The sequence below is a fragment of the Saccopteryx leptura genome, chromosome 8 (genome assembly GCF_036850995.1).
Source record: "Saccopteryx leptura isolate mSacLep1 chromosome 8, mSacLep1_pri_phased_curated, whole genome shotgun sequence".
Classification (NCBI taxonomy): domain Eukaryota; kingdom Metazoa; phylum Chordata; class Mammalia; order Chiroptera; family Emballonuridae; genus Saccopteryx; species Saccopteryx leptura.
In genome coordinates this window covers 51,911,605-51,933,387 of record NC_089510.1, presented here as the reverse complement: position 1 = coordinate 51,933,387, position 21,783 = coordinate 51,911,605, and the positions used below count along the sequence as shown (strand labels likewise).

The window sequence follows — 21,783 nt, the reverse complement described above, 5'->3', positions numbered from 1 at the left end:
ACCCCTGTTTTGTTCCTGATCTTAAGGGGATTGCTTTTAATTTTTGCCCATTGAGTATAATGTTGTCTGTGGGTCTGTCATAGATGGCCTTTATCATGTTGAGGTATGTTCCCTGTATTCCCACTTTGTTGAGAGTTTTGATCATGAATGGGTGCTGAATTTTATCAAATGCTTTCTCTGCTTCTATTGATATTATCATGTGGTTTTTCTCCTTCCTTTTGTTTATGTGATGAATCACATTCATTGATTTGCAAATACTGTACCAGCCTTGCCTTCCCAGAATAAATCCCACTTGATCATGGTGTATGATTTTTTTCATATATTGCTGAATCCGGTTGGCTAATATTTTGTTGAGGATTTTAGCATCTAAATTCATCAGGGATATTGGCCTATAATTTTCTTTCTTTGTGTTGTCTTTGCCTGGTTTCAGAATCAGAATTATGCTCACATCATAAAAGGAGCTTGGAAGTCTTCCTTCCTCTTAAATTTTTTGAAATAGCTTGAGAAAGATAAGAGTTAGTTCTTCTTTGAATCTTTGGTAGAATTTACTTGTGAAGACGTCGGGCCCTGGGCTTCTGTTTGTTGGGAGTTTTTTAATAACTGTTTCGATCTCATTTGTTGTAATCAGTCTGTTTAGGTTTTCTGATTCTTCCCGATTGATTTTTTAAATATTATATGTTTAAAGGAATTTGTCCATTTCACCTAGGTTGTCTAATTTTTTGGCATACATTTCTTCATAGTATTTTCTTACAATATTTTGTATTTCTGTTGTGTCAGTTGTTATTTCTCCACTCTCATTTCTAATTTTATTTATTTGAGTCCTCTTTTTTTCTTGGTGAGTCTGGTGAAATGTTCATCAATCTTGTTTACCTTTTCAAAGAACCACCTCCTGGTTTCATTGATCCTCTGTATTGTTTCTTTAGCCTCTATGTCATTTATTTCCGCTCTGATCTTTATTATTTCCTTCCTTCTACTACCTCTGGGCTTTACTTGCTGTTCTTTTTCTAGTTCTTTTAGATGCAGGGTTAAGTTGTTTATTTGAGCTTTTTTTAGTTTCTTAGGTATGCCTGTAATGCTATGAATTTCCCTCTCAGCACTGCTTTTGCTGTTTTCCATAAATTTTGAGTTGTTGTATGCGCATTATCATCCATTTCTAGGAATTTTTTTATTTCTTCTTTGATCTCATTGTTAACCCATTAGTTATTTATTAGCATGTTATTTAGTTTCCAAGTGTTGGAGTATTTTTCAGTTTTTTAGTTGTGATTGATTTCTAGTTTCATGCCATTGTGATCAGAGAAAATGCTTGATATGATTTCAATCTACTTAAATTTGTTGAGACTGCTTTTGTGCCCTAATATGTGGTCTATCCTAGAGAATGTACCATGAGCACTTGAAAGAATGTATATTCTGCTGCTTTAGGGTGAAAGGTTCTGAAGATATATACTAAATCGAGTTGATCTAGTATGTCCTTTAAGTCTGCTGTTTCTTTGTTAATTTTCTTTCTTGAGGATCTAGTGATGTTAGTGGGGTATTGAAATCCCCTATTATTATAGTATTGCTGTTGATCTCACCCTTTATATCCATCAAAGTCTGCTTTATATATTTAGGTGCTCCTAAGTTAGGTGCGTAGATACTTTTAATGGTTATATCTTCCTGTTGGATTGCTCCCTTTATCATTATGTAGTGACCTTCTTTATCTTTTACTATATAGCCTTTGTTTTAAAGTTCATTTTGTCTGATATAAGTATTGCTACCCCAGCAATTTTTTTTTGTATTTTTCTGAAGCTGGAAACGGGGAGAGACAGTCAGACAGACTCCCGCATGCGCCCAACCGGGATCCACCTGGCACGCCCACCAGGGGCGACACTCTGCCCACCAGGGGGCGATGCTCTGCCCCTCCGGGGCGTCGCTCTGCCGCAACTAGAGCCACTCTAGCGCCTGGGGCAGAGGCCAAGGAGCCATCCCCAGCGCCCAGGCCATCTTTGCTCCAATGGAGCCTCGGCTGCGGGAGGGGAAGAGAGAGAGAGGAAGGAGGGGGGTGGAGAAGCAAATGGGCGCTTCTCCTATGTGCCCTGGCCGGGAATCGAACCCAGGTCCCCCGCACGCCAGGCCAACGCTCTACCGCTGAGCCAACCAGCCAGGGCCTTTTTTCCATCCTTTTACCTTCAGTCTATGTGCATCTTTTCTTTTTTTTTTTTTTTTTTTTTGCATTTTTCCGAAGCTGTAAGGCAGTCAGACAGACTCCCACATGCGCCCAAGCGGGATCCACCCGGCATGCCCACCAGGGGGCGATGCTCTGCCCATCTGGGGCATCACTCTGTTGCATCCAGAGCCATTCTAGCACCTGAGGTAGAGGCCACAGAGCCATCCTCAGCGCCCGGGCCATCTTTGCTCCAATGGAGCCTCAGCTGCGGGATGGGAAGAGACAGAGAGGAAGGAGAGGGGGAGGGGTGGAGAAGCAGACGGGCACCTCTCCTGTGTGCCCTGGCTGGGAATCGAACTCGGGACTTCTGCACGCCAGGCCGATGCTCTACCACTGAGCCAACTGGCCAGGGCCGCATCTTTTATTTTAAGGTGTGTCTCTTGTAGACAGCATATGTATGGATCCTGTTTTCTTATCCATGCAGCTACCCTATGTCTTTTGATTGGATTATTTAATCCATTTACATTTAAGGTTATTATTGATATGTAATTGTTTATTGACATTTTATTCTTTAAAGCTGTATTCCTCTTTTGCTATATTCTTTTCCCCCTTTGTTCTGTTTACAGCAGGCCCCTTAACATTTCTTGCAGCATTGGTTTGGTTGTAATGAATTCCTTGAGGTTTTTTTTCGTCTGGGGAGCTTTTTATTTGTCCTTCAATTTTAAACGGTAGCCTTGCTGGATAAAGTAGTCTTGGTTGTAGGCTCTTGTTCTGCATTACTTTGAATATTTCTTGCCTTTCCCTTCTGACCTCCAGTGTTTCTGTTGAGAAGTTGGATGTCATTTTTATGGGGGCTCCTCTGTAGGTGATAGCCTTTTTTTCTCTAGCAGCTTTTAATATTTTCTCTTTATCACTTAGCTTTGATATTTTAATTATGATGTGTCTTGGTGTAGATTTCTTTGGGTTTCTCTTTATTGGAATTCTCTGTGCTTCTTGAAATTGTGTGACGTTTTCCTGCATCAATTTAGGGAAGTTTTCAGCTATGGTTTGATTGAACAAAGTTTCTATTCCTTGTTCTCTCTTCTTCTTCAGGAACCCCTATGATGCGGATGTTATTTCTCTTCATGTTGTCACAGAGCTCTCAGAGTTTCCTCAGACTTTTTGAGTTTCTTTTCTTTTTGCTGCTCTGCTTCCATGCTTTCATTTTTCTTGTCCTCTAACTCGCTGTTTTGATCCTCAGCTTCATCCATCCTGCTTTTAATTCCTTCCATTGTAGTCTTCATTTCTTATATTGTATTTGTCATTTCAGATTCTTTTTTATTATTTCAATGTCTTTTTTTATACTTGCTATCTCTTTATATAGTTTATTGTTATGATCATCTATTGTTGTTCTAAGATCTTTGAGCATCCTAGCAATCATTATTTTAAACTCTGAATCTGGTAATTTGGTTATATCTAACTCATTCAAGTCCTTTTCTGGGGATTTCTCTTGATTCAATTGGATTACATTTCTCTGCCTTCCCATTTGTCTGTGTGTAGGAAGGGTGTGGCCACTGGAGTCCAATGGGTATGTGCTCTGTGTTCCCTAGGTGTGGTCTGTCTGTAGGCCCACCACCCCTTCTGCTGCTGCCTCAGGCATTTGGGCGTTAGGGTATGGGCGTTGCCAGTGCCTCTCCTCCTCTGGAGGGGCTGTGTTCACATGCCCAGGTCTATATAAGCCTTGCCTTCGCCCTACCCCCATGGGTGGGACTGTGTGCCATGCCCTCGGCCGCAGGCCTTGGCACCACAGGCAGAGGTGAGCACCTTTGCTCAGCTGCAGGTCTCAGCCTATTCCACGGCTTTCGCCCCACCTGCACGGGCGTAGCTGCACTCACGAGTTGGCCGCAAGCCCCAGGCTCCGCGGGCTGGGCTGCTTGCTCACGCTCAGCCACGGGTCTCTGCAGATCCCAGGCTTTTGCCTTTCCTTTACAGGCAGGCCCGCAGCAGGCCTGACTGCTTTTGTGGGCCCCTACTACCCCCACCGGGGAGACTGAGCTCATGCTGGGCCTCAGTAATGGCCAACAGGGCTTCTGCCCCCACCGACGGACCGCACTTCCTCATCCTTCCGCTACCCACCCTCCAGCTAGCCCTCAGCAATGTGGTTGGGGGCACTGCACCTCAGACCCTAGCACTCAATTCTGTATTCCTTAAGGCTCCCTCCTTCTAAGCAACTCTGCTCTGAGTGCTGCTAAAGAGCTTGTTTGGCTGGTGTCCTGCTTCCCTTTGATGGTATTGCTGGTTCCAGGGGAAATATTCACTTCAGATTTGGGGAGTGACTCATCCCAGGGGTTAGGGTGGCTGTCCCTCAAAGTGTTTCTGCCTGTGCCTCCTAGATTACACTCTCTTCCTGCTACTCCACTCCTCTCTTCTGTTCCTGTCCCCTGGAGCCCCGGGTGAGTGGTTGTAAAAGAGGTTTCCTGCGCAGTCCTTTTGAGAAGAATTCTGGTTCTGAGAAATCTGTCTTTCTCACTAACAGTATCCTGATTTGTTTTGCAAGCTAAATACTGTCCATATGCTTCTTCTAGGCTCTGGGGCTGCAGGCTGGGGCTTTGTTCCTGGGGCCCCGGGTCCTGCTCTGTCCGCTAAACTCACTTCCCGCCACGCGAGTCTCTCTGGGCTGCCCTTCACTCCAGGGAGCTGGGCAGCCCTCTCCATGTTTCCACTTTTCCTACCAGTCTCAGAATGGCTTCTTCAGTGTTCCTTGGTTAAAGAGTCGTCTTAGTTTAGTCCAAAGTTGGTTTTTCCAGATGATGGTTCTTAAAATTAAGCTGTAATCCACTTTGGTTCTGGGAGGTGGAAGTTAGTACGTCCGCCTACTCCATCGCCATCTTGCCATCCTCCCTTGGTCTACTTCAGGGGGAGTAACCTTTTTATAACTACCGCCCACTTTTGTATCTCTGTTAGTAGTAAAATTTTCTAACTACCCACCTGATTCCATAGTAATGGTGATTTATAAAGTAGGGAAGTAACTTTATTTTATAAAATTTATAAAGCAGAGTTACAGCAAGTTAAAGCATATAATAATAATTACTTACCAAGTACTTTATGTCAGATTTTTGCTAAGTTTGGCAGAATAAGTCTTTATAAAACAACTTACTATAGTTAAATCTATCTTTTTATTTATACTTTGGTTGCTCCGCTACTGCCCACCATGAAAGCTGGGATGCCCACTAGTGGGCATTAGGGACCAGGTTGACTACCACTGGCTTCGTGCTTTTCTAAGTGCTTTACACTTATAATCCTCACAGTAAAACCCTATGATTTAAGAATTGTCCCTATTTTAAGAAAAATGAGGCACAAAGTGATTAAGTACAACTTTTTTGAAAATGAAAATACACAACTAAGAAAAGAATAACCCAAGCAGTCTGCCCTCCACACTTTAACTATACACCGTTTGCCTACACACATTCAGTTCTGTGGAGACTCCATAGCTAGAACTAAGGGATTCCATTTATGCTGAGTCCCGGCTCATTCTGCCTGCGTGAATCTCTAATCTCACCCCATCAGTTGTCTGTATCAACTCAGGCGTAACAGCACTGGGAATACATGTGTCCAATCCATTAAGTGTGTATATAAAGGCAGTCTTTTGGTGTGAAATTCTAGTTGAGCTCATATGAAAGCTGATCATTTTAGTTGAATGAGTTTTCTGTTGGCTCACATTATGGTGATTAATTCTCTGGATTAGAACAGCAGTCTGCTGTGAACAACCAAGTCCATTAAGATCATATTATTTTTTAGCTCAGAGTTTTCTGAGTACCAAGTATTCTTTTTTTTTTTTTTTTTTTTTTAGGGTGGGAAAGTCTTAGTCTTTTTTTTTCCTTTTTTTATTATTTATTTATTTATTTTAGAGGGGGGGGAGAGAGAGAGAGAGAGAGAGAGAGAGAGAGAGAAGGGGGGAGGAGCAGGAAGCATCAACTCCCATATGTGCCTTGACCAGGCAAGCCCAGAGTTCTGAACCGGCAACCTCAGCGTTCCAGGTCGACGCTCCATCCACTGCGCCACCACAAGTCAGGCCCAAGTATTCTTATATCAGGTACCAAAATTGTCATTTTCCTTTTTTTTCCTTTTTTTTTTCTTTTTTAAGATTTTATTTATTGAATTTAGAGAGAGGAGAGGGAGAGAGAGAAAGGAGGGGGCTGGGGGTGGGAACGGGAAGCATTCCCTTGCTCCTCATATGTACCTTGACTGGGCAAGCCCCAGGTCTCGAACTGTCACTTTATTTTTATCACTATGGTTCATTCAGTCACTAAGTCATTACTTATGTTTCGAATAGTCTTCTGTCTCTCATAAAATGGTGAGTAACCGCATGTGAACATAATATTTTTAATGAAAATAACTATTCAAAAGTTTTTTAAATGTCGGAGAGGCACTCTTGTTTGGCATTTTTCTAAGTCTATTTCATGTCTGGCTTAATAGCAGACAGGTGGATCTTTTATCTGCTTTATTCGATCTGTTGTAATTTGTTGGTTTATTTGAATTGTGTGAAAACTATCTTGCCTCATGTATATGCAGCAGGAAAACAGATTTTTAGCAGCCTTTTTAGATAGTTGTGGGTGTTTTTTTAATGCTCCCATCTAACCTGACAAGGAGTAGTTTCTCAAAAGTTTGTTGCAGTGTAGAGGGTGAACCCATAATTAACAAACTTTGTACTTTTACAATAAAATCCATTGGCCTATCTTGCATGAAATGGAGCTTTTGTAATGCTGTTTTGAAAATATTGGTTTCTTAAGTTATGTAGATCTTCCAACTGCACATTTCCATATGCTTCATTATAAAAAGGTGACATTTGCTTAATATTACCATTCTCATCAGAAAGTCTTTTAAGTATTAGGAAGTTTTCAAGCTCGTGTGTTTCAGGCTACAGGTTTCCAAAATCATTTTCATTCTGTTCAAAATATTTTTTTTTTCTTAATGTTAAGATTTTATTTATAAAACTTCTTTGTTGTACAGAAAGTAAAAATGCTGTTACAACCTTGGTGTAACTGGTGGCTACAGTTGGCTCACCAGTCCCAGCTAACCACACTACAGCTTAGAGTCTCACATGAAAATCTAACAACACTTACACTTTTGTTGATGTGCAGTCCCCAGGCTTAGCTGTGAATTTCCAAAAGGGACTAAATGGAGGAAGGCAAAACGTTATACAAAATATTTTCTAATTTCCCTTGTGATTTTTTCTTAGACTTATGGGTTATTTAGAAGTATAATATGTAATTTCCAAATATTTGGGGATTTTCTAGCTATCTCTCTGTTATTGATTTTTAATTTTAAGTTCATTATACTTTGTATGATTTCATTCCTTTTAGGTTTATTGTATTATGGCCCAGAGTATAGTCAATCTTGATAAATGTGCCAGGCATACTTGAAAATAATGTATATTCTGTTGTTGTGTTTTATAAATATCAGTTAAGTGAAGTTGATTGTTCAAGTTTCCTGTATCCTTACTAATTTTCTGTACATTGGCCAGTTGGCTCAGTGGATAGACTGTCACCCCATTGTGTGGACATCTCTACCCATTATATAGAGCAGGGGTCCCCAAACTTTTTACACAGGGGGCCAGTTCACTGTCCCTCAGACTGTTGGAGGGCCGGACTATAAAAAAAACTATGAACAAATCCCTATGCACACTGCACATATCTTATTTTAAAGTAAAAAAACAAAATGGGAACAAATACAATATTTAAAATAAAGAACAAGTAAATTTAAATCAACAAACTGACCAGTATTTCAGTGGGAACTATGGGGCTGCTTTTGGCTAATGGGATGGTCAATGTGCTCCTCTCACTGACCACCAATGAAAGAGGTGCCCCTTCTGGAAGTGTGGTGGGGACCGGATAAATGGCCTCAGGGGGCCGCATGCGGCCCGCAGGCCGTAGTTTGGGGACCCCGATATAGAGAAAGGTATGGAAATTTCTTAACTGTAATTGTGTATTTATTTCTTTTTCATTTAAGTTGGTCAGTTTTAATTTCATGTATATATTTTGTAACTGTTAGATTCATGCACATTTGGGATTATTATGTCCTCTTAATGGATTGATTTTTATCATGATGAATTGACCCTCTCTCTCTCCTGGGTTCTTCATCATTTTGATGTCTGTTTTGTCTGAAGTCAACTTTGTTTGATTTGCCTTTGAAATAGTTTTAGCATGAAAAAGGAGTACTTACTATATGATTCCATTTATATAAAATTGTAGAATTTGCAAATTAATTGACAGGAAATAGATTAATAATAGTTATCTGAGAATGAGGGAGTAGGGAGAGATGGGTTCAAAGGGTCACAGGGGAATTTTGGACATGATCAAAATCATCTTGTCATCTTGATTGTAGTTCCTCAAGTATATACGTATGTAAAACCCACCAGATTGTACTTAGTGTGTATGCTGTTTATTGTATACCAATTATCTCTCAGTAAAGCTGTTAAAATAAAGAATACATACAGTGCTACCAGTGCACTTTGGTGCCACTGTCTCTTAACTAGCAGTTTAATTCACCAGTTGATTCCCTGAAAGAGCCTCAGGGACCCCAAGGGGAGTCTCGGGGACAGTTTGAGAACCTCTGGTCACTTCTGAAAATATTGTTTATTCTTCCAGTTCTGACTCTTCCTCTAATTAATTCTAAAACAGTTCATTATGAAAATACATTTTAAGTTATGCTCCAGATCAAATATTGAAATATGTTAATCATGTACACAAACATTTCATGAGTTAAAATTGTATAAGAATAGCATTTAAGACTCTCCTCAATAAGACTGATGCAACCTTTCTTCTCTGCATTAGTTCCTGTCTAGTCTCCTCGCGGAGGGCTGGGCTGCTATGTTCTCGGGCATCTTCTGGCTCATGCTCTTCTCAATTTCTGCCAATTAAAATTCTCCTTCTTAGGGCCTGGCTCAGATTCAGCCTTGGCTAGGAAGCCTTCTCAACCACATGTACCCACATCCATTCATTCCTTGTTTTCATTCCTCCTTGTTTTATTTGTATTGTTACTTAATGGCATATGACATAGAATTCCTCTAACAATATTTTAAACTCTTTGGGAACAGGGACTATGTTTCATCATTTTTTATTCCCCAAAAGTGCTAACATGATGTTGAATGCAGTAGCCCCCCCTTATCCATTAGGAATATATCCCAAGACCCCCGGTGGATGCCTGAAACTACAGATAACATTGAATTTTATATATACTACGTTTTTTCCTAATTATGCATACCTATGATAGAATTTAATTTATAAATTAGGCACAGTAAGAAATTAACAATACCCAATAATAAAATAGAGCAATTATGACAATATTCTGTAATAAAAGTTATGTGAATGTTCCTGGCCAGTTGGATAGAACTTTGCCCAGTGTATGGAAGTCCCAGGTTCGATTCCCAGTCAGGGCACACATGAGAAGCAGCCATCTGCTTCTCTTTCCCTCCCTCTCCCCTTTCCCTTTCTCTTCATCTTTCATAGCCAGTGGCTGGATTGGTTCATATGTTGGCCCCAGGCACTGAGGATAGCTTGGTTGATCCGAGCATAGGCTCCAGATGGGGGTGGCTGGGTGGATCCTGTTTGGGGAGCATGCAGGAGTCTGTCTCTCTGTCTCTCCTCCTCCCACTTGAAAAGAAATAAAAAGGAAAGAAAGGAAAGGAAAAAGAAAAGTCCTGTAAATGGCTTTAGAGCCATTGTAAGTAAAATAATGGTTACCTGAACACAAGCATTGAACACAGTCAGTCTGGTAATGCAGAATGCTGAGTGTCTAAGGGCAGATAGCATATACAGTGAGGCTATACTGGACAGGGGGATAATTCATGTCCTGGGCAGGATGGAGCTGGACTGGGTGAGATTTCATCATGCTGCTTAGAAGGGGGTGCAATTTAAAACATATGAATTGTTTATTTCTCAAATTTCCTGTTTAATATATTTGGACTATGGAAAGTGAAACTGTATATAAAGGGAGTGGGACTACAGTACATGATAAGTAATTAGACGATTACATAAGTGTATTTTTTTCTACTTTCATTTCTTATTTTGATATTTATTTGGTCTTTAGTCCCTTCAGAAAATGTTTTTAACTTAAACCCCTAGCTTTGTCCTTGTCAAATTTTCTGCGGCCTAATCAATTGTAGCATTTGTCAATCTCAGTAAATTCTTAGTTCTCTTCAGCCATTTACTAGTTTTATAAGTTTTTATTTATAACCTTTATTTAAAATTTCCATGTATTAACCCTTTTCTCCCACAAATTAAATTCATCCACTAATAAATATGTACTAGACATATTTACATTCTGTTAAGTACATTGGCAAATATACTGATACTATTAGAAAATATCCGATGGCCAAAATTACTATTTTAATACTTAACTGTCTTTCATATATTGCAGATGGAATTAGTTTTGCTATTTTTAGATTTATATATATCACTGACTAGTCTAAGTAAAGGACTTATTTGAAACATTTTGTTCTATACTTCCCAAGGAAGATAGGGAATTTGTGACATTACCATATAAAATTTCTTTATCTCTGACTCATTAGGTAAGAATGACAAGTGCTACCTTGTATAATTCTCAATAAGTATCATCACAATTGAAGCTGTTAAGAATCAACATATATAGTCCTGGCTGGTTGGCTCAGTGGTAGAGTGTCAGCCTGGTGTGTGAATGTTCCAGGTTCAATTCCCGGTCAGGGCACACAGGAGAAGCGACCATCTCTGACATGGCTCAATTGGTTCCAGTGCATCCACCCCAAGTGCTGAGGATGGCTTCATGGAGCCTCCACCTCAGGCACTAAAAATAGCTCCATTGCAATCATGGCCCAAGGTGGGCAGAGCATCAGTCCCAGATGGGGGTTGCCAGGTGGATCCCAGTCAGAGTGAATGCAGGAGTCTATCTATCTCTCCTCCTCCAACTTGGAAAAGATGAAGAAAAAGAGAATCAACATATAGCAAAAGAGATTCTGCCCCCAAAATGTTTTCCAGGTAGACTCCATATTATGTTGTGATTCATATTGGCTACTTGGAGTAGGAACCTTGTTAAGACACTGGGACACAGAATCCCAAAATGCAATACATAGAGGATTAGTTCTGCTTAGCCAGTCTTGGACTTCATAACATAGTTATGAGAGTATGTTGAAATCGAACCAGGCGTTTTATGAATGAAAGGGGTTTGATGGCCGTGATGCTTTCTGATGAAACAAATTGGAATGTAAGAGTTTGGGTATTTATCCAAGTCTACCTGTTTTCTGTTTATGTGACTTAAGCTAATTTTCCTAAGGAAAAAAGAGCTTTAAGTATTTGTTAATTTGTAATATACATTCAAGGTTGTTTGAAATTTAAATTGAAGTATTCTTTATAACTTTTACATTATATTTATAATTAATTATATTGTTTTAAAGTTTCATTCTTATTGTTTTAACCAATATTAGATTTTTCCTTTTTTTATTTAGATGTAAGTTCATTACAGTATTATGTGTAATCAGTTTCCTATATGTGTTTGTAATCTTGGCATGGAGAAAAGTAGAAGAAGACAACTTTCAATGTGACAGACTCAAATTAATCATGATCAAAGTCACTCAAATAGCATGATATAGGTAAAAGAACAAATACTTTTGAGTTGGGGTGTTTTCAGAATCTCAATTCAGTATGAGCTACTGTAAGCTCATTAAACCTGTTTGAACCTTAGATTTCTTATCTGTAAAACAGGAATAAAAATATTAATGTGGCCCTGGCAGGTTGGCTCAGTGGATAGAGCATTGGTCTGGCATGTGGACATCCCGGGCTCGATCCCCAGTCAGGGTCCACATGAGAAGCGACTATCTGCTTCTCTTCTCCTCTCTGTCCCACTTCTCTCTCTCTTCCCTTTCACAGCCAGCGGTTTGGTTCGTCCGAGTGTCGGCCTCAGGTGCTGAGAATAGCTCGGTTGATTTGAGCATTGGCCCCAGACAGGGGTTGCCAGGTAGATCCTGGTCAGGGTACCTGCAGGAATCTATCTCTCTGTCTCCCCTCCTCTCACTTAAAAAAAAAAAGAAATTATTAATGCATATATGAAAATACTATTTAAATATTTTACCAAGTAATATACTATCTTTTAGAGCTAAACAATTTAAAAATTATTTTTGGTGACTGGCTTACGTAGCCATCCTTCTCTATTATAAGCATTTTACCAGTCCCTCTTCAGTTCTCTGGTTAAAACTGTAAAATCTTGGAAGATTTGGTTACTTGTACATTTTTTAAATGGTGTTCAATTCTGCAACAATTATTTAACTTATTAATTGGAGCAGGTAGAAGTGATACTAAGGATAAAAATAGATCTAGTTACCCCGATCAGTGACTGAGCAGCTTTTTAGCATTTGTTGTGCTCAGTATGTTAGGTACTAGGGATGCCAACTTGAATGAGTTAGGACTCTGTGGGAATTTAGTTTAGTTTAGTTTAGTTTGAGAGAGAGAGACAGGAAGTGAGAGGGTGAGAAGCATCAATACATAGTTTCACTTTAGTTGTACATTGATTGCTTTTCATATGTGCCATGACTTGGACTGAGCCAATGTCCCCTTGCTCAAGCCAGTGACCTTGAGATTTTTATGCAACAACCTTTGGGCTCAAGCTGGCAAGCTTTGAGATTCTGTCAACAATTCCCCTGCTCAAGCCAGAGACTCCGCACTGATGAACCCACTCTCAGAACCAGAGACCTTAGGGCTTCAAACTGGTGACCTCAGGGTTCCTGGTCAGTGCTTTATCCACTGCACCACCACTGGTCAGACAGGACTCTGTGGAACTTCAATATTAAATGCAGGAGCCAAGCTTTAAGATAGAAGAGTATTAAATGTTCTGTTAGAGTTTAATACCGTTTCTGATGTACTTTATCATTTAAATGTTGTAATAGTTTTAGAAATTATATATGATCAAGAATATTGAATGAAGCATACACATTTTTCTTGAATTTTATTATAGCCAGATTTTTAGAGTCTCTTATTTTATTTAAAGTGTTAGGTGATTTTTTTTTTTTAAGTGAGAGGAGGGGAGATAGAGCGACAGACTCTCGCATGCGCCCCCACCAGGATCCACCCGGCAACCCCCATCTGGGGCCAGTGCTTGAATCAGTCAAGCTATCCTCAGTGCCTGGGGCTGATGCTTGAACCAATCGAGCCACTGACTGTGAGAGGGGAAAAGAGAGAGAAGGGGGAGAGAAGCAGATGGTCATTTCTCTTGTGTGTCCTGACCTGGGATTGAGCCTGGGATGTCTGCACGCTGGGCCGATGCTCTATCCACTGAGTTAACTAGCTGGCCAGGGCCAATTGGGTGACAATTTTAATTAAGCAATTTAAAAAACTTATCCTCGTTGTTATGTGGAATCTAGTTTCAAAATATTGTGATAATAGAAAGTGGATTAGTGGTTGCTAGGGGCTCAGGGTGGAGACAGGCAAAGTGACTGCATAGGACTGAAAGGGAACTTTTTGGAAGGAACAGAGGGAGGGAGGGGGAGAAAGGAAGGAAGGAAAAAGAGAAGGCATGACACTCTTTCAGATAATTTAAGGCTTTAATTTTTGGCAGATAATTTAAGACCTCAGCTTTTGTCTTCATCGGTAGAAAGCAAATCTAGGATCTTTTGGAAGTTACAAGAAAGCAAATAGTGTTTTTGTATTAAGCAGTTAACTATCTAACTTGATTGTTCTTTCTGGGATAGTGTTAAAATAGAATTTTCTGGGTATAGATAATTTTTAAAGACTTTCTCAGTGCTTGAGGTGATGTGAGATAGACTTCAGGGTGGTCACTCCGTCAGTCACCTGTGTTGGTTTTACTGATGTCATGGCCCAATAGGGTCACGTGTTTTTAGCAAGACTTAAACTAGTCAGAGAAAAACAAATACCATATGATTTTATTTATATGTAGAATCTAATGAACAAAATAAACTAACAAAATAAAAACAGACTCATAGATACAGAGAACAGACTGACAGCTGGCAGGGGGCAGGGAGTTGGGGGACTGGGTTAAAAAGGTGAAGGGGTTGAGCAGAGAAAGAACATAGACACAGACAACAGTGTGGTGAGTACTGGAGGGAAGGGGGTGGAGCGAGGCAGAAGAGGGTAGAGGAGTAAGTGGTGACGGAGGGAGACTTGACTTGCTGTGGTAAATGCACACGGTGCAGTGTACACATGGAGAGTTATGGAATGGCGCACCGGAAACCTCTGTAATGTTATTAACCAGTGTCACCCCAATAAATTCAATTAAAAAAAAGACTTAAGGCAGATTCCCTGTGGGCCTGTATTTTTTTTAAATAAATAAATTTTTATTAATTTTAATGGGGTGACATCAATAAATCAGGGTACATATATTCAAAGAAAACATGTCCAGGTTATCTTGTCATTCAATTATGTTGCATACCCATCACCCAAAGTCAGATTGTCCTCCGTCACCTTCTATCTAGTTTTCTTTGTGCCACCCCTCCCCCTCCCTCTCTTCCTCCTTCCCTCCCCCCACCCCCCATAACCACCACACTCTTGTCCATGTCTCTTAGTCTCGTTTTTATGTCCCACCAATGTGTGGAATCCTGCTGTTCTTGTTTTTTTCTGATTTACTTATTTCACTCCGTATAATGTTATCAAGATCCCACCATTTTGTTGTAAGTGATCCGATGTCATCATTTCTTATGGCTGAATAGTATACCATGGTGTATATGTGCCACATCTTCTTTATCCAGTCTTCTATTTTTTTTTTTTTTTACAGTGATTAAAGCCTTTAAGCTCTTGGCCAATACAGCAAGAATCCATAAAAGAGTAGTGTCCTTAACAAGTTCACCAAGTCCAAGTTGGCACCATCACCATGCCCAAGTCCCTGATAAATGCAACCCAACCCCAGTTCAGTCTGTTAGGAGCTGTCCCAAGGAGCAGGAGTCCAGGAAAAGTCCACATCCAGGAAAAGTTGTGGGCCTGTATTGATTTCAGACATTGGCTACCTGTAACTAGCTGAATTCAACTGTCAGGAAAAGCCCAACTCTCAAGAGCCTGTGGGAAAAGAAACAAAACAAGTACCTCAGATGCTGACTATTTTCTGACAAGTTTACTTTGATTCACTTTCTCTCTGCAACCCCACCCCACCACCCCCACTACTCCAACTCTTCTTTTTTTGGTTTTCACAACCAATTTGCTGCAGAAATATAGGTAATTTTGGTCACCTTGCTTTAATAATTCCAAAATAATTTTCCTTTTTTAGTCATTATTGTGTTAGAGAAGAGGTCAAGGAAGCCTCTTGTCAGTTTCTCATATAGTAACGCCCCCCCACACACACACATCCTGTAGAAAGTCTTTTTTCTGTGATTCTTTCTGAAGGAGTGCTGTAGAACAGTTTCTCACCTGTGGTCAGTCTGTCGACTCCCTCAAAGTATATGTGAAAGTTTGGTCGCATGCATTTCTCTGTGGAAAAAGGTGTTGGCATTCATTGGATTCCTGAGGGAGTGATCTGAAGAAGATTAAGAATCACTTTAACCAACCTCTTCTTTTTTTTTTTTAATTTATTTTTTTAATGGGGTGACATCAATAAATCAGGATACATATATTCAAAGATAACAAGTCCAGGTTATCTTGTTGTTCAATTATGTTGCATACCCATCACCCAAAGTCAGATTGTCCTCTGTCACCTTCTATCTTGTTTTCTTTGTGCCCCTCCCCCTCCCCCTTTCCCTCTCCCATTCCCCCCTCCCCCCCCCCATAACCACCACACTCTTATCAATGTCTCTTAGTTTCACTTTTATGTCCCACCTACATATGAAATAATGCAGTTCCTGGTTTTTTCTGATTTACTTATTTCGCTTCGTATCATGTTATCAAGATCCCACCATTTTGCTGTAAATGATCCGATGTCATTATTTCTTATGGCTGAGTAGTATTCCATAGTGTATATGTGCCACATCTTCTTTATCCAGTCATCTATTGACGGGCTTTTTGGTTGTTTCCATGTCCTGGCCACTGTGAACAATGCTGCAATAAACATGGGGCTGCATGTGTCTTTACGTATCAAACCAACCTCTTCTTAACAAAAGCAAATCCCTGGTTCTGAGTAGGCGGGAGGACCCCAGGGTTTCTCCAAATTGCGTGTCTTTCAGCTGCCTTGAGTGAAATTCCAGACTGAGGTGTAGTGAACTGTTCAGCAAGGACCGGGTTCATTGGAAGCCTTGGGACCAGGAGTCCTGCTGTTGTCTTAGCGCTCCCTCTGCTCACCTCTGTCAGAGCATTTGCCACATTAGAGTAAAAGGTCCATCTATGGAACTGTGTCCCTTTAATAGATTTGAAGAGTGGACCTGTGTCATATTAACTTTTGTATTCCAAGCACCCAGTATCATACCAGCTATGTGGCAGATGCTTAAAAATGTTCTTGACCTGAACCATTCACCCATAAGCAGCCAACAGATTCTTCTTTTCCCCAAGGAGCCAGTGTTTTGAGCACTTGCCTTGAGTCAGGGGTAATTTTAGGCCTTAGGAATGTGGAGGTAAGCTCACTGCATGAAGCTTGTGGGCTTTATCCAGAGGACACATGATCTGTGCCACTCCCTGGAACTGCTGCGTGTGAGCCATCCACATTTACAGTGGTGCTGACCACGTAGAAACTCCCCCTTCTATTACAGGTGTTAGTTATGTGCACGTGTTCCGCTATTTTCATCCCTAGAAATAAAAATGGAAATGCTTTTTCTAGTCTTCCTCAAAACCGTCTATTAAATGTCTCCCCAAAATAGTCTTTCTCTGACTACAGCTGTTAATGATTTGCCTCTAAATATAGAAAATATAGATTGAAGATACTGATAAAAGAAGTGTCAGCATTTGGGACCATGTTCTGTGCATAGAAATGTTTTTTTTTATAAACTCAATAGGAAAAATTTATGGTTAAAATAAGAATATAGCAAAACCTTCATGCCTGGTTCCCTAGTTTGCTCTTTTCTAATTTATACATATTTTTAATTCCATGTATTGGGATTTATGCCAAACTAAATATACAGCAGTGTCATACAGAGAAATGGACTGGTTCTTGACAAACTGTTACTTTATTTTCAAAACAGGATGTGAGATGGTCTGATTTCGGGTTCCATGGAAGAAATGGGCGGGAAAGTACATTGTGGATCGGCTCGCTGGGGGCTCACACACCCTGTCATCTGGACTCCTACGGTTGCAACTTAGTATTCCAGGTCCAAGGAAGGTAATACACATGCTGTGCCTGAGAGAGAGAGAGAGAGAGAGAGAGAGAGAGGGAGTGTGTGTGTGTGTGTGTGTGTGTTGCACAGGGAGAGGAACCAGTACTGAGTAGGCGGGAGGACCCCAGGGTTTAGTCCCAGCTGTCTCTGCCAGCCGGCCTCATGACCAGGCAGACCTCCTGATCTCTGGTCATTTCCTCCTTTGTGAAGTGAGGGGGAACAGTTTAAATGGTTTCCATGTGTGTCTCAGCCAAGTTTAGGATTGCCTTCAGAAAGCTGATCTTCGAATTCTAGGATTCCACTCCCAGTTCAGCTAGACAGCTCTATGCTTAGTTCTTTTACATAAGAGTCTGAATAGTTTTCAAACTTCCATTTAAAACCAGGAACAGCCTTTCTTCAAACTTAAATAAGAGCAGAGGCCTTTGTAGAAAGGAAGAGGCCTTGCTGCTCCCCCAGCCCCTGAGGGATGCCAAGGAGCCTGGGTTGAGAACTGCTGCACCAGAACGGCCTCTTTCAACTCTAAATGTTAGTTTGGGCCTACCTATAGACACAATACAGTATATATTTTTGTAACTTTAGGTCAGTTTTATATCTTCTTTTATCTTGGGGCCCTAAGAGATATAAGGGCTAAGTCAGGTAATACTTTTGATCATCCCTGATTCTAGGAATTATGTGAGAATTTAAGTGTTTCTGCCACTTGGGAGAGGTACTCCGACTGTTGTATGTGCAGGCTTATCTCCCCTAGTTAATGATGCCCCAGTCTCCTCGGCTGGCCTTCCAGGACATGATAGGGCAGCACGGCGGGAAAAGCAGAAATGGTCCTCAGGATCTTGATTGCCGAGTAAATACTGCTTATTCCCTGTTCTTTCAGGGTGCAGAAGCATGAGAGGTTCTTTGAGCAGGGGACGACAAAAGGACTGACTACGTTTTGTGATTAACAAAAAAAGGACACATATATATTACACTTTAAGCCAAGCAAATCAAATTGTATGGGATGGTTACCATTATGGCTCTTCCTTTGGGAAACACAACTATGATGCAGAAGTAGGACCTGGGACCCGGAGAGGTCAGGAGGTTGGTGACCTAGTTCTGGCTCTACCACTAACCATCAGCCCAGGGAGTAACCTGAGCAAGTACCTCTTCAACTACTGTGTACGTGAAATTAGACTGATGATCTCATAAGAGTCCTTCCAACTCTTAACATTCCAAACATACTAAATACCAAAAATTTTCTAAACTAGCGTAGGTACCGTGGATTGGTTGGAGCAGCTTATCATCTCTAAGGCAAAGTAAGACTTTAGTATGTACTCCTTAGTTTGAACATAGTAGTCACCCGCTTCCCAGCTCTGAAGGGACATGACAGCCCCACTCTAACTGCACTGGGCCACTGGCGGGCTTCAGGGCTTGTCTCAGAGCTGGGCTCTCCCCTCTGTCTTTCTCTTTGCTTCCCCACCGGTGCATTTCTGTCTCTTCCTTTTTGATACCTCTCCCTCCTTTCCCTCCCATGCCCTTCTGCTGGATGGAAATATGGGTGCATCTAGTGTTTTGTAGGTTAAAATTTATTGCCTCCATTTTGCAAAAATTTTTAAAGTGACTGAAACATCTTAGAGTTTTCTTTTTGAAAATTCCTATATTGTACTACTTTTAATTATGTGCCATCATTTTTGCGTTTCTCTTCCTTAATGGATTAACTTAACAAATGTTTTACTTAAGGAATTTACAACCAAAACAGGAAATGGTATGCAAACTATTTAGTGGGTAGAGATATGGGTATTTGCTCTGGATGAGAATACAGATATTTGGCCCTGGCCAGTTGGCTCAATGGATGGAGTGTTTCCCCAGTGTGCAGTTGTCCCGGGTTCAATTCCCAGTCAGGACACACATGAGAAGCAACCATCTGCTTCTCTTCCCCTCCCTTGCCCACTTCTCTCTCTATTCCTTTCTCGCAGCCAGTGCCTCAGTTGGTTTGAGCATCAGCCTCAGGCACTGAGGATAGCTAGGTTGATTCAAGCATCAGCCCCAGGCGGGGTTGCCGGGTGGATCCAAGTTAGGGTGCCTGCGGGACTCTGTCACCTCTCCTCTCATTTAAAAAAGAAGAAATACAGATATTTGAAAGGGGAGCGCTAGAATCAGGGATAGAAACAATTTATGAAGACTGGTTTGGGGGGACTGAATCAAAGAAAGTGAAGGGGCCCTGGGCGGTTGGCTCAGTGGTAGAACGTCGGCCTGGCGTGCAGAAATCCCGGGTTCGATTCCCGGCCAGGGCACACAGGAGAAGTGCCCATCTGCTTCTCCACCCCTCCCCCTCTACTTCCTCTCTGTCTCTCTCTTCCCCTCCTGCAGCCGAGGCTCCATTGGAGCAAAGATGGCCCGGGCGCTGGGGATGGCTCCTTGGCCTCTGCCCCAGGTGCTGGAGTGGCTCTGGTCGCAAAAGAGCGACACCCCGGAGGGGCAGAGCATCACCCCCTGGTGGGCAGAGCATCGCCCCTGGTGGGCGTGCCAGGTGGATCCCGGTCGGTCGGGCGCATGCGGGAGTCTGTCTGACTGTCTCTCCCCGTTTCCAGCTTCAGAAAAATACAAAAATAAAAAATAAAAATAAAAAGAAATTAAAAAAAGAAAAGAAAGTGAAGGGATTAGCCAGAAAAATATGTACATAACACAGAGACACAGACAGCAGTGTGGCGACAGCCAGAGGGAAGGGGGGTGGGAGGCAGGTGGAAGTGGGCAAAGGGAGGTGAAATGGGGACAGGAAAGAGACTTGGCTTGGGGTGGAGGGTACACAGTGTGGGGCACAGATTGAGTTTTATTGAGTTGTACACTTGAAACCTGTATGGTTCTGTAAACCAATGTCACCCCAATAAATTCTATTAACTAAAAAAGAGAAAAGAATCTTTAAACTAGATCCTGTCCCGCCAGAGGGCTGCCTCAGGGCCTCGTGAGGTATCTGTTAGCTCCTGCCCTACTCCACCGGGGTGTAGCAAAGGCGATTCCAGCACTCACTGAGAGCTGAGCCTGGTGACTGACCACTGACATTGCTCCTCTGTTCCTTTATGGATTGAATGAAAATGAATAAAAATGAATACTTAGCTGCTGCCTTCTTACAGGTTTTGTCTATATCTTTTTTTTTTATTAGGAAAAGATGGCATCTCTTTCCTCCTGAAGACACTCCTTTCCTTTATCCAACTAGAATCCCTTATGAAGAATCTAGCGTGTTCAGTAAAGTCAACGTTGTAAATCCTGATTTAAAACGTTTTCCTCAGTTCCGGAAAGCTCGAAGACATGTGGTTACACTGAGCCCAGGCCAGGTAATACGGGCTTGTGGACTGTCAGAGGACACTAGTATCTATAACTTCTCTCAAGCTGTTATGCCACGTGCCTCTCCCGGTCTACCACTCCCACAATACAGATAAGAAGGGTTTTTTCCTTGGTGCTCTGCTCTTGGAAGGTAGCTTTTCCAGCTATGGGCTTCACATAGCACTTCTCTGCTCCTCTGGTCAAAGAAAGATGAGAGGAGGAGACACAGCTCCTCCTGCTGGTAAAGAGGAGAATGGACTGTGGAGGAAGCTCGCCAAGTCTTTTTTCCATGTAAGAGAAAATATCAGGGCGTGGGTCCTTGAGCACCTCTGGAACATTTATTCACATTTTATATCTGTTCAACTGTGCTAGAACCCAGACACATATACTCAAGTTTTAGTGTATCTAGGTAGTGGGCCAACAGAGGCGGAATGATTGGAAAATGATTTGCTTTTAAGCAAGAATGGATGTTGCTCTTGTAACTGTCTGTGAAACATTTCCAAAGGTATTATACCTAGTGCTGTCACCCAGTAGGGAAAATCACCTTTACAACACTGGCATTTGCTGTCTGATGTTTTATTAACAACTTGAAAGGTGTTCTTAGTCTCTTACAGAGTTTATTCCTTCCACTATCGCTCTCCCTGCCCGTGTTCCTTCCTTTGCTGCCTTCTCACTGGCTCTCTTCACGCTTCCTTCACACTGGGGCACTCCAACTCAGACAGTCTGACTTGACCAGGTTGCCTCAACTCGTTGGCAGTTACTCCCCTTCGCCTGCCCCCCCCCCCAGCCCCTGGCAGCCACTTACGTCTTTTCTTGCTCTATTGACTTACCTATTCTATATACATTTCACATGGGTGCAATCATGCAAATATGGGCTTTTGTGACTGGCTTCTTTCACTTGGCATACTGTTTTCAAGGTTCATCCGTACTGTAGAATGTTATCAGTACTTCATTCCTTTTTATGGACGAGTATATTATTCCAGTGTGTGGAGTTACATTTTGTTTATCCATTAATCAGATGGTAGACATTTGGGGTTTTTCCACTTTTGGGCTGTAAGTAATGCAGCTTTGAACATTTGGATACAAGTTTTTGTACAAACATGTTTTTAGTTCTCTTGAGTACATATATCTAGGATTGGAATTGCTGGGCCATATAATA

The 21,783-nt window shown here is 41.4% G+C and overlaps 2 protein-coding genes across 3 annotated transcripts in view; both read left to right on the top strand.

Moving 5' to 3' along the window:
• Window positions 1-21,783, top strand: part of PARP9 (poly(ADP-ribose) polymerase family member 9) — a 357,437-nt gene that overhangs the window by 132,105 nt on the left and 203,549 nt on the right. The gene's annotated exons all lie outside the window — the stretch shown is intronic.
• The window catches only part of HSPBAP1 (HSPB1 associated protein 1), a 66,347-nt gene that overhangs the window by 31,725 nt on the left and 12,839 nt on the right, over window positions 1-21,783 (top strand). For both annotated transcript variants that reach the window (XM_066347404.1, XM_066347403.1), the window contains 2 exons: window positions 17,199-17,335; window positions 20,464-20,635. In XM_066347404.1, coding sequence (XP_066203501.1) covers window positions 17,199-17,335; window positions 20,464-20,635 — 309 coding nt within the window. The remainder of the gene's footprint in view (window positions 1-17,198; window positions 17,336-20,463; window positions 20,636-21,783) is intronic.